Source organism: Lutra lutra, chromosome 12, assembly GCF_902655055.1.
Source record: "Lutra lutra chromosome 12, mLutLut1.2, whole genome shotgun sequence".
NCBI lineage: Eukaryota > Metazoa > Chordata > Mammalia > Carnivora > Mustelidae > Lutra > Lutra lutra.
The window spans coordinates 52,959,953-52,977,597 of record NC_062289.1 but is presented as its reverse complement, the minus strand read 5'-3'; the positions used below and the strand labels follow the sequence as shown (position 1 = coordinate 52,977,597).

Genomic DNA, 17,645 nt, shown 5'->3' with positions numbered 1-17,645 from the left:
ATTCAGTTCACTTATAAATATTCATTAAGTGCCAGCTGTACAGCAGACAGAGTTATTCCTGGGACTTCAGTAGAAATACAGATAAATACAGTGCTTCTGTTTCAGCACTTAGGTTCTTGAGGGACACAGATGATTAAACTAAACTACTGTATATCATAAAAAGCACTATGCTAGGACAAGTCTAGGATACAGTGAGAGCACAGAGGTGGGCATCCAACTTAGACCTAAGGATGGGTGTCAAGGAAAGCTTTATGGAGGCACTAATTTTGTTTAAGTTGAGTCTTTGTAGTAGGCATTAGTCATATGAAGAGGGTGATGAAGAGTGATGAAGAGTGATTCTTTGAGTAGAATAGCATTTTTTTAAAAAGATTTTATTTATTTGACAGACAGAGATCACCTGTAGGCAGAGAGGCAGGCAGAGAGAGAGGGGGAAGCAGGCTCCCTGCTGAACAGAGAGCCTGATGGGGCCTCCATCTCAGGACCCTGAGACCATGACCTGAGCTGAAGGCAGAGGCTTAAACCTCTGAGCCTCTGAGCCTCTGAGCATACTTGATACAATTTTGCACCTTGCTTTTTTCCCTTCAGATAGACATACTTTACAAATTGTTTTATGTCACTTGTCTTTTGTACTTTTCTTAGTCTTTAACTGTTGAGATTTAGGTACATTATACACATGCTGTATACATACATATGTGTGTATCTGCAGGGTACATTTCAAGCAATTAAGTTGTTGGGTCAGAGGTTTGAACCTTTTGATAGATATTTTCAAATTGCTACTATGGAGGTTTTGTCATCTTATTAGCAAACCAGAAATGTATAATTTTGCCGTTTTTCTCACATCCTTACCATCACAGTATGTGATGTATTGTTTTTGATACTTGCCAGTTTGATAGGTAAAAAATAATATTTCAGTATGATTTTAATTTGCATTCCCTTAGTGTGGTTAAGTATTTTTACATACATTTAAAAACCATTTGTATTTTTTTAATGTGAACTGTTTGTTTCTTTTGTGTATTAAAATATTGTGTCCTTAATTTATAGGTGCTCTTTATATGTTAGGGAAACTAGTACTTTGCCTATGATATAAATTGCAAATATATTTTTACCGTTTTGTCATTTTGATTTTAATTATGATTTTTTTAACCACATACACAGTTTTGTATTTTTATTTAGTTAAATTTATTCATTTTTTTATCTTTCATGACTTCTGGATTTTTGAGTCATATTTAAAAAGGTATTTCTTCTTCAAGGCTTTAAAAGAATTTTCCCATGGAGGGTAAAATGAAAGAATTTTCCCATGTTTTTTCCTAGAATATTATTTCATTTCATATTAATATCTTTGATTCATTTGGATTTCATTGTGGTATAAAGTGTAGTAACACATACACATATGTATATGAGTTTGTTTCTGGACTTTGTCTTTATTTGTCTATCTTCCAGTCTCTTTTCAGGTTTTATAACATGAGTATGTTTTAATATTTGGTATGCTCATCCCCCTTTTATCCATATTTCTCTTTTACAGAGTTTTTGTTTTGTTTATTTTCCCATATGAATTTCCCATTAAGATCAATTTAATTCTGGTTAGAAAAAGAAGCAATTAGAATTTTTATGGTATCAAGTTAAATTTATAAATTATATTAGGGCCTACTAACATCTTTAAGAGGTTAATAACACAGATACGTCTTTCCATTTGTTTCAGTTTCTGTTGTCATTCTATAAGATTTTCTTTATAAAAGTCTTGCCAGTTTCTTAAGTTGCTGTAGGTTTTTTTTTTTTTCTTTTAATCTCTGGGTTTTTGAGGTAATGCTTATAACTTCTGAAAATAGTAGTACTTTTAGTTACAGCTTTCTAATTATTTTATCTCTAATTTATTTCTTGTTTGCAAATGTATAGGCTAGAAAATACAATACAATACAATATTAAATCATAGATATGACAGTATATATCTTTGTCTTGTTCCTGACTCTGGGGATGATTTCATTACTAAGCATAATACTGGCTTTTGGACTGACCAGCAAATAGCATGTTAAGGAGGTTTCCATTTGTTCTTTTTTGTTACTTTTTTTTTTTTTAAGATTTTATTTATTTGACAGACAGAGATCACAAGTAGGCAGAGAGGCAGGCAGAGAGAGAGGGGGAAGCAGGCTCCCCGCTGAGCAGAGAGCCTGATGTGGGGCTTGATCCCAGGACCCTGAGAGCATGACCTGAGCTGAAGGCAGAGGCTTAACCCTCTGAGCCACCCAGGTGCCCCATTACTTTTTTTTTTTTTTTTTTTTTTTTTTTAAGATTTTACTGATTTATTTGGGAGAGTGTGAGAGAATGAGCATGGCATGGGGTGGAGGGAGCAGATAGGGAGGAAGGGGTAGAGGGAGAGGGAGCCTGATGCAGGTTCAATCCCAGGACCCCGGAACCATGACCTGAGCAAGGACAGGTGCTTAACTGACTGAACCACCCAGGCACCCCTCCATCTGTTCTTATTTACTGTTATTATCAAACATGGTTATCGAATTTTATGAAATGTTTTTTAAGCATCTGTGGAGATTGAATAGGTGATTTTTCTACCAATATTTCCCTTTGATTTTTCTTCATGTGTAACCATCCTTGTGTTTGTAGTATATATTCCAAATGACCAACTGTCAGTGCCTCTCCTCTGTCAAAGATGCATGGTTAATTGTCTCCCATTTGCCTGTTGAATTTTGAGGTTTCTCAGTCTGAATATTGGAAACAGGCACCATTCTTGGCCCTGTGGGAACTCCTGGCACTATTTCTTCTGTCCTTTGGATGTTTCTTTTCCTGGCCTTGTATAATTCCCTCATACATTTAAGCACATTAGTACTTAGGGGAATTTTTCCAGTGTGACTGTCTATGGATCTACGTAGTTCTCTCTCTTGTAGTTCTTTCCTGTCTGGTACCCTGTCCTGTGAATTCTTATCTTGATCTCCCTGCATTCTCTGCTTTGTCTACTCAGCTCTGGATTTTTCCTAGGCTCTGGCCAGATTCTTCTTTCTTTTGGCCTGAAAACTTCCCAGACAGTTAGCTGGGAGCACTCATAGGGCTTACCTATGATTTCTTTCATCATCTTTATTGCCTGATGTCCTGTGTCTTGAAAGCTGTTGTTCCTGAGACTTTATCTTAGTTGAAAGTAGAAATCTTTTGCTGCTTTGAATATTTTTTCTTTATCATTGATTTTTAGCAACCTGATTATGATGGTCCTTAATGTAGTTTACCTCACCTCCTCTGTTGAAATTTGAATCTATGAATTAATAGTTTCAGCAGATTTGGAAATTTTTTTGGCCATTTCCTCCTCAAATATTTTTTCTGTCATCTTCTTTTTAGATACTTTTATTGTGTTGTTTTCAAGTACAGTAATCTTTTCTTCTCCAGTACCTGCTATTAATGCAATCTAGTATATATTTCCTTTTTGCATTCAACAGGCATACCTTGTTTTATTGCTCTTTGCTTTATTGTACTTTGCAGATATCACACTTCTTGAAAAATGAAAATTTGTGGCCACCCTGCATCGAGCAAGTCTGTCAGTGCCGTTCTTCCAACAACATTTGCTTACTTTGTTTCTCTGTGTCACATTTAGATAATTCTTGCAGTATTTTAAACTTTTTTATATAACATTTGTCATGGTGATCTGTGATGAGTGATCTTTGATATTACTATTGTAATTGTTTTGGGGTACCACAAGCTGCACACATATAAGATGGCAAACTTAATTGATAAATGTTGTGTGCTCTCACACCTCCACCAACCAGCCATTCCCCAGTCTCTCTCCCTCTTCTTGGGCCCCCTATTGCCTGAGATACAGCAGTCTTGAAATTAGTCTAATTAATAACGTGCAATTACCTCCAAGTGTTCAAGTGAAAGGAAGAGTTGCGTGTCTTGTACTTTAATTTTTTTTTTTAGAAGATTTTATTTGGGGCATCTGGTTGGCTCCTTGGGTTAAGCCTCTGCTTTCGGTTCAGGTCATGATCTCAGGGTCCTGGGATCAAGCAGAGAGTCTGCTTTCCCCCTCTCTCTGCCTGCCTCTCTGCCTACTTGCAATCTCTCTCTCTCTCTGTCAAATAAGTAAATAAAAACTTAAAAAAAAATAAAGATTTTATTTATTTGAGAGAGAGAAAGTGAGTGAGAGAGAAAGAGAGCATAAGCCAGGGAAGGGATAAAGGGGGAAGCAGAAACCCTGCCAAGCAGGGAGCCTGATGTGGAGCTCTAATCCCAGGACCCTGGGATCATGACCTGAGCTGAAGGCAGATGGTTAACTGACTGAGCCACCCAGATGCTCCTAATTTATTTTTTTTTTAAGAGACTATGGGTAGGGAGGGGGAAGGGTAGAGGAAGAGGGAGAGAGAGAATCTTAAACAGGCTCCACAGCCAGTGCAGAGCATGACTCGGGGCTTGATCTCATGACTCTGGGATGACCTGAGCTGAAATCAAGAGTTGCACGCTTAACCAACTGAGCCACCCAGGAACTCCAACATGTCTTATGCTTTAAATCAAAAGCTGGAAATGATTAAGTTCAGTGAAGAAGGCAGATCAAAAGCTGAGATATGCCAAAAACTAGGTCCCTTTCACCAAAGTGTTAGTGAAATTGTGAATGCAAAGCAAAAGTTCTTGAAGGAAATTTAAAGTCCTAATCCAGTGAGCATATGAATGATAAGTGAAATCAGCCTTATTGCTGATATGGAGAAAATTTGAATGGTCTGGTTAGAAGATTGAACCAGCCACAATATTCCCTTAAGCCAAAACCTAATCCAGAGCAAGGCCCTAACTCTCTTCAGTTCTATGAAGGCTGAGAAGATATATGAGGAAGTTGTAGAAGAAGAGTTTGAAGTTGGCAGAGGTTGGTTTATGAGGTTTAAGAAGCTGTCTTCCTAACATCAGAGTGCAAGGTGAAGCAGTAAGTGCTGATGGAGAAGCTTTAGCAAGTGATCCAGATGATGTAGCTAAGACGATTATTGAAGGTGGCTACACTAAACAGATTTTCAGTGTAGACGAAGCAGCCTTCTATTGGAAGAAGATGGCATCTAGGAATTTTACAGCTAGATAGAAGAATGCCTAACTTCAAAGTTTGAAAGAATAGGCTGGCTCTCTTGCTAGGGGCTACTGATGCTGGTGATTTTAAGTTGAAGACAATGCTCATTTACCGTTCTGAAGATCCTCAGTCTCTTAAGTACTATGCTTAGTTAGGGCACCTGGTGGCTCAGTTGGTTAAATCTCCGACTCTTGATTTCAGTTTGGGTCATGATCTCCAGGTCCTGGGATCAAGCCCTATATCAGGTTCCATGGGTTCCATGATTAGCAGGGCATCTGCTTGAGGATTTTCCCCCTTTCCCTCTGCCTCTCCTCCTGCTCATGCTTTCTCTCTTTATCGAAAATAAATAAATAAATCTTTTAACAAATTATGCTAAGTTTACTATGTGTTTGCTCTCTAAGTGGAAGAACAAAGCCTGGATGACAGCACATCTGTTTACAGCACATCTCAACCCACTGTTGAGACCCACTGCTCAGAAGAAAAGATTCCTTTCAAAATGGTACTTATTAATAGTGCACCTGGTGAGCCAAGAGTTCTGATGGAGATGTGCACTTGGATGTATGTTGTTTTCATGCCTGCTAGCATAAAATCCATTTGGCAGCTCACGGATCAAGGAGTAATTTTGACTCAAGTCTTATTATTGAAGAAATACATTTCATAGGGCTATAGCTTCCACAGACAGTGATTCCTCTGATGCATCTGGCCACAAAGTCAATGAAAAGTTTTCTGGAAAAGATTCACTATTGTAGATGCCATTAAGAACATTTGTGATTCATGGGAAGAGGTCAAAATATCAAAATTACCAGGAATGTGGAGGAATTCCTAATTAATTCCACCTCTAAGGGATGACTTTAAGGGGTTCCAGATTTCCGTGGAGGAAGTCATTGCAGATGTGGTGGGAATAGCAAGAGAACTAGAATTATAAGTGGAGCTTGAAGGTGGGACCACATTGCTGCAAGCATGACAGAGCTTTAATGGATGAGGGGTTGGTTCTGATGGATGAACAAAGAAAGTGTTTCCTTCAGGTGGAATCTACTCCTGGTGACAATGCTCTGAACGTTGTTGAAATGACCACAGAGGACTTAGAATATTCCATAAACTTAGCTGGCGAAGCAGCAACAGGGTTTGAGAGGATTGACTCCCAATTTGGAAAGAAGCTCTACCGTGGGTAAAATGCTATCAAAGAGCATTCATGAAGAGTCAACTGATGCAGCAAACTTCATTGTTGTCTTATTTTAAAAAATTGCCATGGCTACCTCATCCTTCAAAAACCACCACCCTAATGAGTCAATAGCTATCCACATGGAGGCAAGACCCTCCACCCACAAAAAGAATATTACTTGCTGAAATTTCAGATGATAGTTTGCATTTTTTAGCAATAGGTATTTTTAAGTTAAGGTATATACATTGTTTTTAAGGCTGTACTGCTGTTGAACAGTATAAATATAATTTTTATTTGCACTGAAATTCAAAAAATAAATTTGACACACTTTATTGCTATAGTCACTTTATTGTGGTGGCCGGGAACTAAAACCCCACTATCTCCTGTACGGGAGTAGGAATTTTTATTTTTAACAACTTCTAGGTGATGCCAACGGAGGTAGTCCAAATAGCATATTTTGAGGACTGCACCAAGGGGGACAAAAAAGATAATGATTATAGAAAAGAATATATAGTCTGATTTATAAAATACAGGTGAATCTTTTGCAGCTTACAGACCTTGGCTTCAGATGATTGACTTTATTGCAATAAGTTGGCTTTATTCCAGTGCTCTGTAACTCAACCTGCGATATTCCTGTGGTATGCAGTTTTTTCCCCGTGGAAGCTCTTGATATTGTTTAGTAGTTTTTGTGTCTCTTTAACATTCTCATTTTTTTCTGTACATTTTTTGAACATATGAATATGGTTATGATAAGTGCCTTATTATATTCTACTTTTGTTCCTAATCTTTTTTTTTTTTAAGATTTTATTTATTTATTTGACAGACAGAGATCACAAGTAGGCAGAGAGGCAGGCAAAGAGAGAGGGGGGAAGCAGGCTCCCCACCGAGCAGAGAGCCTGATGCGGGGCTTGATCCCAGGATCCTAGATCATGACCTGAGCCGAAGGCAGAGGCTTTAACCCACTGAGCCACCCAGGCGCCCCTGTTCCTAATCTTTTAATGGGCTGCAAGGAAACCTATCCAGCCTTTTCTGCTGTTTGTTCATCTGTGTTATTCTTGTGTGTTTCTATTGAGTGGTTATTCCTCCGTAATGTGTTGCATTTTCCTGCTTCTTTATATATCTGGTAATTTTCAATTTTTTTTGTATAACATTTCAATTTTAGTTCTTGGGTACTAGATATTTTCATATTCCTATAAATATTCTTGAAATTTGTTCTTGAAGAAAGTTATTTTGAAAATGGTTGATCTGGGATGCCTGGGTGGCTCAGTCGTTAAGCATCTGCCTTCGGCTCAGGTCATGATCTCAGGGTTCTGGAATCGAATCCCACATCAGGCTCCCTGCTCAGCGGGAAGCCTGCTTCTCCCCCTCTCACTCCCCCTGCTTGTGTTCCCCCCTCTCTCTGTCACTCTTTTCTGTCAAATAAATAAATTAAATCTTTCAACAACAATAACAGCAACAACAACTAAAACAGTGCTGTCCAATGGAAATATGTGAGCAACATCAAGGAATTTAAATCTTCCTAATATCTGGGTTTAAAAAAGAAAAAGAAAAAGAAATGGTTGATCCTTTTGTGATTTTTTTTTTTTTTAAGTTTTGAAGCTTGTTTTAAGATTTTTTTTAGTTAAGACCAGAGCAGTCTTTGGAGCTATTTTTTTTTTTTCCTGACTCATGAGGCAGTACCCTTTTGAGAAGTCTACCTGATGCCTTGTAGTTAGGAGAGTTCCATTCTGGCTAATGGGAGCACTGTTCCTGGCCCGGTGTGAGCTCTGTGGATTGTTTCCTCTGAACATCTGACATCATTTCTTTCCCTGACCTTGGGGAGACTTGAGTGGACCTTCTGCAGCTTTTAAGAATTCTCTCTTTGTGCACCTCTCTCCTCTTTGGTATCCTGCCCTGCAAACTCTAGCTGCTTTGACCTTTTCAGACTTTGAGCTCCATCTTCTCTACTCAGAGACTTTTGGACTCTGAAAACTTTTGCTCTGCTGCTGCCTGAAAACTTTCTCAAGGCAGTAAACTGGAACAATCATTCATTTCTCCTTTCTTAGGGGCCAGTATTTTTCACTACTTGACATCCATCTAAAGTTTGAAAGCCTTTTAAAAAAATTACACTTTATACTTTTTTATTTTTATTTTTTTTAAGATTTTATTTATTTACTTGACAGACAGAGATCACAAGTAGGCAGAGAGGCAGACAGAGGGAGAGGAAGCAGGCTCCCTGCTGAGCAGAGAGCCCGATGTGGGGCTCGATCCCAGGACTCCGGGATCACGACCTGAGCCGAAGGCAGAGGCTTTAACCCACTGAGCCACCCAGGCGCCCCTACACCTTATACTTTTTTAAAAAAGTAATTTAGATGAAAAGTTAAATCTGACCTCTGGTATTGCCTTGCCCGGAAGTGGAACTTAGATTTTAATTTTCTAATGATTGTAGTTGTATTTTCGCAAAACTTTGTTTATATGTTCGTTTAATGGTTAATTTTTTTCTTTACAATTTAAGAAATATAAATTCAAAGGTAAGTTTATTTTAAAATTAGATCATTAGAAAAATATAATATAAATGTGATCTAAGCTTAGTTTGCTTTATAGATTAGAAATTCTGCTTTCTTCTAGAAACATTCATGTTATCAAATTCATATTTATTTATTTATTTCCCACCTATCTTAATACTTTTTAAGAATGTGTTTTTTACATATATTGTTTGGTTATTTAATTGTAAGTGAATTTATGAGGTTTATTTTATTCCACATTTAGGAAACAGCAATTCAAAGGTATATTCACACATTCTTGCCTTTACATTTTATCATAAAATTATTTTAGTGTTTTAAAATACTGATTTCAATCCATAAGTTCACATATTCAAAGCATAGTTGAATTTCATTGTTTAGAGAATTGTCTTAATGTAAATGACCTTTTAATGTACCTTAACAAATTTTTCTTACAGATCAGGGGACTGATTTTGGATGGCTCTTCAGAGTTAATCCAAGAAGGTCTCAAAAGTGGCTTTCTTCATCCACTTTCTGAAAAATGGGACAAGTGTAGTGAGCCCATTACTTTACCAATTGATACCTGCAATTTGTCAGAATTATGTGCAATGGCAAAGCATTTGCCTTCTCTGAATGAAATGGAACTTCAGGTGTTACAATTGATGGATGAAGATATGTCTGTTACAGAACAGGATTTATTTTCACGGGTTGTTGAAAACAACTCTAGCATTACAAAAATGATTACTATAATGGGACAGAAATACCTGGTGCCACCAAAAAGCAGTTTTCTTTTGTCTGACATTTCTTGCATGCATCCACTTCTGAACTGTAAGTAACTACTATGTTATTAGAAAAATATAATTTTTTTGTGGCCTCAGAAGTCAAGAGCTAGTCTGAATGCTGAATGTGGGTCAACTTTATGAGGATAGAGTAAATGCTTAATTTTCTCTGTGTGATTTTTTCTTTTAAGTTTAATTTTAAAGGTCTTTTGATTTAAAAACATTTAAAAATTTTGAAAAAATTAAAAAATGAGACTAATGAACAAAGGGTCAAAAAGTAATTGTCCCTGTGAAAGCAAATGTAAATTGCTGCTCTGTACTTATGAATTCATGATACAGCTGGGCTTGGCCAAATAATTTTATTTAACTTTTCTTTCTAGTGAAGTAGGAACACTTCAGATATAAATATTAACACTATAGCCTTTTAAGTTACAGTTTAAGCTAGTGTTCTAGTTTATTATCTAAAGTTTCTTGAAATATTTTCCTATATAATGTCAACAAAATATAAAGATTGAAATTCACATTCATATATACCTGAATTTGAATTTAGATTCTAAAGCTTAACTGTTAATCTTCAAGCTATTCACTTACAAAACTGAGCCTCAGTTTCCTAGTTTATAAAATGGTTATGATAATAATCTACTTCTGAAGGGTATCTGCATCAGTTGCTTATGGCAGGGATTTATACGTATTTAATAAGTCATAATATTCTAAGGGCTGAAGTAGGAAAAGAAATGTATTGATGAAGTTTAACTTAAAATGATATTGTTATTTGGATATTTAATATAAAAACTTTTAATTTATTAAATGACATAGTTCATTAAGGAAATGCTTCTTTTAATTTCTGTCAAGCCATGTTACATATGAGTGGTCATTCATGTCACAGTGTCATAAATTCTTTAGGGTAAATGACAGGGTAATAAATTAATGGGAAAGTTATGTTTGAATGTTGTTTTCTGTTCTTTTTGGTTTTTGTCACTTTAATAGTTTAAAAACCATTACTTCCTTATTTTAATTTGCACTGTTTTGATTGCTTGTAAAACTGTACATATACCAAAATATACATATGTTTATAAAAAGCAGAAGGGACAGCTCTTCCTTATAGTAAAATTCTAGTTAAAAAATGTGGGTGGAATGATAGAACTAGAAAGTTTCTATTTGGCAAACATCATGGTAATTAGATGTCAAAATAGTAGATGAAAAGATGAGACACAGGATATTTGCACAGTCTTAAAGTATCTCCTTACAAGATACTTACTAATTACAAAGTGAAAACTGGAGAAGCCTGGTAGACAACCCTTTAACCAAGTGATTAAAGGTAGTATCACCAATAATGAGACATTTTGACATCGTGTATGTCCTGATTACTTGGTAGTGTTCTTGCTAAAAATTAATAATCTAAGTTTAATCATGAGGAAGTACCAAACCTAAATTAAGAGACATTCTATAAAATAACTGGCCAGTAGCCTTCAAAGTGTCAAGGTCATAAGTGACAAAGAAAGACTGAGGAACTTTCCCAGATTGGAGGAGACATGGCAATTAGATGCAGTGTGTGATTCTGCTTTGGATCCTGGGCCAGAAAAAAAGACACCTGTAAATTGAGGAAGTTTTACCAACGTCAGTGTATCAGTTTTAAGATAAATTATTTCAAATTGAAGCTTAAAAAAATGAAAGCAAAAAAAATGACAAAAACAAAACACAACAACAACAAAAAACCCATTTAGGTTTGAAAGGATCATGTTAATATGGCTGTCAAGACATAAAAGACATTTATAAATTGTTGGTGTCCAGCTAAGTGAGCTATAGTTATTTTCAGATAGTCTTTGCAAAAATAGGAATAGGTGAACTTAGGTTAAAATCCCAGTGGTACTAAATTATAAGGGAAATCTCAATTTTTTAAGATTCAATTATTCCATTTGAATAAATGTTGTTAAGTGCTTTTGTTGCATTCCATTATATTTGTGTCTATAGTCAATGCACTTTAGTTTTTAAAGTCATCACCTACAGAAGGTGGGTATTTTCTGAAGTTGTGTATTTCTTTTCAGGTAGGAAAACATATGATGTAATTGTGATAGATCCACCATGGCAGAACAAATCAGTTAAAAGAAGTAACAGGTAAGTGTAAATAAATTGTCCATTAGATACGCCTTGGGTTTTTGTTTTTTTTTTTTTTTTAATTTCCAGCATGAACCCCAATGTGGGACCTGAACTTACGACTTTTAGATCAAGACCTGAGCTGACACCAAGAGTCAGGTGCTTACCTGACTGAGCCATCCATGCACCCATACTTTTCTAAGAGCTAATTGTCCTTTTTACATTCTGGTTACATTGCTAAAAGTATTAGTTTGAGATGTAGGTTGTTTGAAACTACTAAAATAGTTTCAATTTTTCATTCCCCTAATTAGGTAATTCTCTTGCACTAGAATGACATATAGGTATAAGAATGTAACAAGTAATATATTTATTAATGACTGAGGTTACTGACTGAACCAGTTGAGGGATATTTCTGTAACACCAAAGGGCAACCCTTTTCCTTCCTTTGATATCACATTTTAAAGTTTAGAAATACGTGTCAAAATATGGGCATTCCTTGTTTTATTGTGTGTCACTTTATTGTACTTTGCAGATACTGCCTTTTTAAAAAATAATTGAAGGTTTGTGGCAACTCTGCATTGAGCGCATCTGTTGGTATCATTTTTCCAACAGCATTTGCTCACTTTGTGTCACATTTTGCAGTATTTCAAACATTTTCATTATTTGTTTTGGTGATCTGTGCATAGAGATTATGACTCAATGAAAGTCAGATGATGGTTAGCAATTTTTAGCAATGAAGTATGTAGTTGTTTTCTTAGACATAATGCTATTGCATACTCAGTTGACTACAGTATAGTGTAAACATAACTGTTACATGCACTGGGAAGCCCCAGTATTAATTTGACTCACTTTATTAAAAGTTATTAGCTTTGTTGTGGTGGTCTGGAACTGAACTGCAGGATCTCTGAGGCATGCATAGTGTCCCTCAGTAGCTGCTATGAATGAATTTGTCTAATCCATTTAAAATTTGTTTTATGTCACCTTTTTTGTTTATGTCACCTCTTAGAGTAATCAGTTCAATTAATTTCTGAGAGGACATTTCCTTTTTTTTTTTTTAAAGATTTTATTTATTTGAGAGAGAGAGAATGAGAGAGAGGGCATGAGAAGAGGGAGAGTTAGAGGGAGAAGCAGACTCCCTGCCAAGCAGGGAGCCTGATGTGGGTCTCGATCCCGGGACTCTAGGATCATGACTTGAGCCAAAGGCAGTAGCCTAACCAACTGAGCCACCCAGGTGCCCGACATTTCCTTTTTTTTTTTTTAAAGATTTTATTTATTTATTTGACAGAGATCACAAGTAGGCAGAGAGGAAGGCAGAGAGGATGGGGCAAGGGAGAAGCAGGCTTCCTGCTGAGCAGAGAGCCCCATGTGGGACTCAATCCCAGGACCCTGGGATCATGACCTGAGTCAAAGGCAGCGGCTTAACCCACTCAGACACCCCTGACATTTCCTTTTAACAGCTTTTTAAAACTAAGTTTTTCTCTCCCATTCTAGTGAATATCTTCAGTTACGGTTCCTTTCATGTTCAATTTCTAGTCTGAACAATTCTATTACCTTGACTTCAACTTCATATGGAATTTCTTTATCTCCTCAATTATCTCCAGCTTTTTTATGCTTTTTTGTTTATGAGCTGTACCGTGGGATTTTTTTTCTCTTAAAGTTGCAAGAATCATACGAAGTATTCATGTATCTGTTCTCTGTGTGTTTGTGTGTATAAATATTTATATCTATACATAATTCTTTAAAAATCATTTGAAAATAATTTAGGAGAAAATTAATTGCTCTGAAATAATTTAATTTTATATTTCCTGAAAACAAAGAAATTTTCTCATAACGTAATTGTCAAAATAGGTACTTAACATTGATATAGTACTGTTATTGATATAAACTAGTATCTAATCCATACACTTTATTCAGGTTTTACCAGTTATCCTAGAAACCTCCTTCATAGCAAAATAAAATTCTGGATCATTACTTATATTTAGTTGTGTCTCTTTAGTATACTTAAAAAAAAAAAGATTATTTTATTATTTATTTGTGTGTGAGAGAGAGAGACAGAGAGTATAAGCAGGAGGGGCAGAGGGAGAGGAAGAGAGAATCTCAAGCAGACTCTGCGCTGAGTGCAGAGCCCAATATGGGCTTGTTGTCAGGATTCTGAGATTACATCCTGAGCCGAAACCCAGAGTCAGAAGCTTAACCCATTCTGCCATCCAGGCACCCCTCTTTAGAATCCTTTAATTTGGAAGTTCCTGGGTCTTTACTGGTCTTTCATGAAACTGACATTTCCGAAAGCAGCAATAGAAACTAATACTGCATCTATTGATGAATCTGCCCAAGTCAGTTATTATTAAGGCAGTTGCCAAATGGTGATTGTGTATGTGTGGCTTTATTTTTGGGCTCTCTATCCTGTTCCATTGACGTATGTGTGTTTTTTTGTACCAGTACCATACTGTTTTTATTAGTATAGCTTTTTAACATGTTTTGAAGTCAGGGAGCCTGATAACCGCTAGGTTTGTTTTTTTAAAGATCACTTTGGCTATTTAGGGTCTTTTGTGGTTCCATACGCATTTCAGGATTCTTTGTTCTAGTTCTATTAAAAATGCCATTGGTATTTTGAAATGGATTGCATTAATTCCTTTTTTTTTTTTTTTTTAATTTCCTTTGGTTGAGAGAGTGAGAGTGAGCAAGAGACAGATTGTGAGAACAAATTGGGGGGAGAGGCAGAGGGAGATGTGTACTTCCTGCAAGGCAGGGAGCCTGATGTGGGACTTGATCCCAGGATTCTGGGATCATGACCTGAGCTGAAGGTAGTCACTTAACTGACTGAGCCATCCAGGTGCCCTGATAGGGACTGCATTAAGTACATATATTGCTTTGTGTAGTATAGACATTCTAACAATATTAATTCTTCCAGTCCATGAACACAGTATATTAATTTCCATTTATTTGTGTTATCTTCAGTATTTTTCATTTTGTCCTCTTCATAGTACAGGTCTTTCACAGGTTAATTTTTTTTCTAGGTATAACTTTTTGATGCAATTTTAAATGGGATTGTTTTCTTGATTTTTCTTTCTGATAGCTTGTTATTAGTGTATAGAAATGAAACAGATTTCTCCATATGTTCATTTTGTATCTTGTAACTTTACTGAATTATTTTATTAGTTTAACAGTTTTTTTGGTGGAGCCTTATGGTTTTCTGTATATGATGTCATCTGTAATTAGTAACAATTTTACTCCTTTTTCAATTTAGATGCCTTTGATTTTTTTTTTCTTGCCTAATTGATGTGGCTGGGATTTCCCTATCATGAATAAGTTGTGAGAATGTGTATCCTTGTCTTGTTTCTGATGTTAGAGGAAAAGCTTACAGCTTTTCACCGTTGAGTGTAATGTTAGCTGAGGGTTTATCATATCAGGCCTGTATTATACTTGGTAAGTTCTTTCTGTAATTGCTCCATTAGGGTTTTTATCATAAATGGATGTTGTATATGTCAAATGCTTTTTTGTATCTATTTAGATGATCACACTTTTATCTTTAGTCTTGTTAATGTGGTGTATTATGTCGGTAAATTTCACTGGATCATGGAGTGTGAACCTATTAATGTATTGTTGATTTTGATTTGGTATTATTTTGAAGAGGATTTTTGCATCTGTGTTCACTGGGGATATTGACCTTTTTAAAAGTGGTATCTTTGATTCTGCTGGTCTTGTAAAATGAGTTTGGAAGCATTTCTTCCTTTTTAATTTTTTGGAATAACTTGAGAAGGATAGTTACTAACTTTTCTTTACACGTTTGATAGAATTCATATATGAAGCAGTCTGGTCTTGGACTTTTGTTTTCTGAGAGTTTTTAAATTACAGATTTAATTTTGTTACTTGAAATTGGTACATTCAGATTTTCTATTTCTTTGTGATTCAGTCTGGGAAGGTTGTATGTTTCTAGGAATTTATCCATTTCTTCTAGGTAGTCTCCTGTGTTACATAGTCTCCTATATATTTTTGTGGTTTTAGTTGTAACTTCTCTTTCATTTTTGCTTTTATTCATTTGAACCCTTTCTTTTTTCATTTGAGCCCTTTTCTTCTTGATGAGTCTGGCTCGAGTTTTTCAATTTTAGCTTTTCAAAGAATCAGGTTTTAGTTTCATTGATTTTTTAAGTTTCTATTTCAATTATTTCCACCCTAATCTTTATTATTTCCTTCCTTCTACTAACTTTGGCCTTCGTTGTCCTTTTTCTAGTTTAGGTTAGATTGTTTACTTGGGGTTTTTCTTGTTTCTTTCTTTTTTTTTTTTAAAAGATTTTATTTATTTATTTGACAGACAGAGATCACAAGTAGGCAGAGAAGCAGGCAGAGAGAGAGGAGGAAGCAGGTTCCCTGCTGAGCAGAGAGCCCGATGCAGGGCTCGATCCCAGGACCCTGGGATCATGACCTGAGCTGAAGGCGGAGGCTTTAACCCACTGAGCCACCCAGGCGCCCCGTTTTTCTTGTTTCTTTAGGTAGGTTTGTATTGCTATGAACTTCCCTCTTAGAACTGCTTTTGTTGCAGTTTTAAAAAGTTGTATTTTCATTTGTCTCAAAGTATTTTTTGATATCTTTGCTGTCTTCGTTTACCCATTTGCTGTGTAGTAATATTTCTTTTTTTTTTCTAGTTTTCTTCTTGTAAATGATTTCTAATTTCACACTGTTGTTGGAAAAGATGGCCGATATGATTTAAGTCATTTTAAATTTATTGAGATTTGTTTGTGGCCTAATATATGATCTGCCCTGAAGAATGTTCCATGTGCCATTGAAAAAAAAGTGCATTCAGGAGTTTTTGGGTCAAATGTGCTGTGTATATGCATTAAGTCCATTTGGTCTAATGTGTCAAGAGCAGTGTTTCCTTATCAATTATCTGTCTGGATGATCTATGCATTGATGTAAGTGGGGGTATTGAAGACCTCTATCATTATTGTATTAAAGTCAGTTTCTTCCTTTAGGTCTGTTAAGATTTGTTTTATATATTTAGGTGCTACTATATTAGATGCATAAATATTTATAACTGTTACATTATCTTCTCAGGTTGACCTCCTTATCATTATGTAATTCTTTTCTTTATCTTTTGTTGCAGTCTTTGTTGTAAAGTCTATTTTGTCTGATATGAGTATTGGTACTCCAGCCTTCATTTTGTTTTTATTTGCATAGAGTACTTTTTTCCATCCCTTTATTTTTAGTCTGTGTTTGTCTTTAGATGTGAAGTGAGTTTCTTGCAGGCAGTATATAGATAGGTCTTGTTTTCTTTCAGCCATTTAGCTTCCCTATGTCTTTTAATTGGAACATTTTAGTCCATTTATATTTAAAGTAATTACTGATAGGCATGTACTTATTGACATTTTAATTATTTTCTGGTTATTTTTGTATTTCTCTGCTTATTTGTCTTTCCTTTGGTCTCTTCCCTTGTGATTTGATGGTTTTCTTTAGAGTTATGTTTGGTTTCTTTTGTCTTTATTTTTTGTATATCTACTGTAGCTTTTTGGTCTGTGGTTCCTATAAAGTGTATATATTTATATTGACCTAGATATTTTTTAAGCACTCTATTTTAAGCTGATAGTTATTTCAGTTTTAATGCATTCTAAAAGCACTACTTTTTTTACTGCTTCTCAGCATTTTCTGTTTTTGACATCATAATTTACATCTTTTTGTTTTATATATCCTTTAACTACTTATTGTAGTTACAGTTGAGTTTACTTTTTTGTCTTTAACCTCAAAAGCGAGTGCTTTTTCATTGGTTCATGCACTGCCTTTACTAGACTTTTGCTTTTATGAGTGAGATTTTTTCTTTAATATATTTTCTTGTTTTTCAGTCATGGGATTTTCTTTTCTGTGTAAAGATCTTCTAACATTTTCTGTAGGGCTGGTTTAGTCAGGGTGAATTGCTTTAGTTTTTGCTTGTCTGGAAACCCTTTATCTCTCTTTTAATTCTGAGTGAGAGCCTTGCTGAATAGAGTATTTTTGGCTATACGTTTTTCCTTTTCAGCAGTTTAAATACATCCTGGCACTCCTTCTGGCTTGCAAAGTTTTTGCTGAAAAATGAGTTGATCATCTTACGGGATTTTTCTCAT

At 35.5% G+C, this 17,645-nt stretch overlaps 1 protein-coding gene across 7 annotated transcripts in view; it reads left to right on the top strand.

Moving 5' to 3' along the window:
• METTL4 (methyltransferase 4, N6-adenosine) overlaps positions 1–17,645 on the top strand; it is a 42,786-nt gene that overhangs the window by 7,120 nt on the left and 18,021 nt on the right. For 5 of the 7 annotated variants that reach the window (XM_047698217.1, XM_047698220.1, XM_047698221.1 and 2 more), the window contains exons 5-7: positions 9,139–9,508; positions 11,505–11,574; positions 11,644–11,712. In XM_047698217.1, the coding sequence (XP_047554173.1) occupies positions 9,139–9,508; positions 11,505–11,574; positions 11,644–11,712 (509 nt within the window). Of the gene's footprint in view, positions 1–9,138; positions 9,513–11,504; positions 11,575–11,643; positions 11,713–17,645 lie in introns of all 7 variants that reach the window. The other 2 variants (XM_047698222.1, XM_047698224.1) reach the window with 2 other exon arrangements.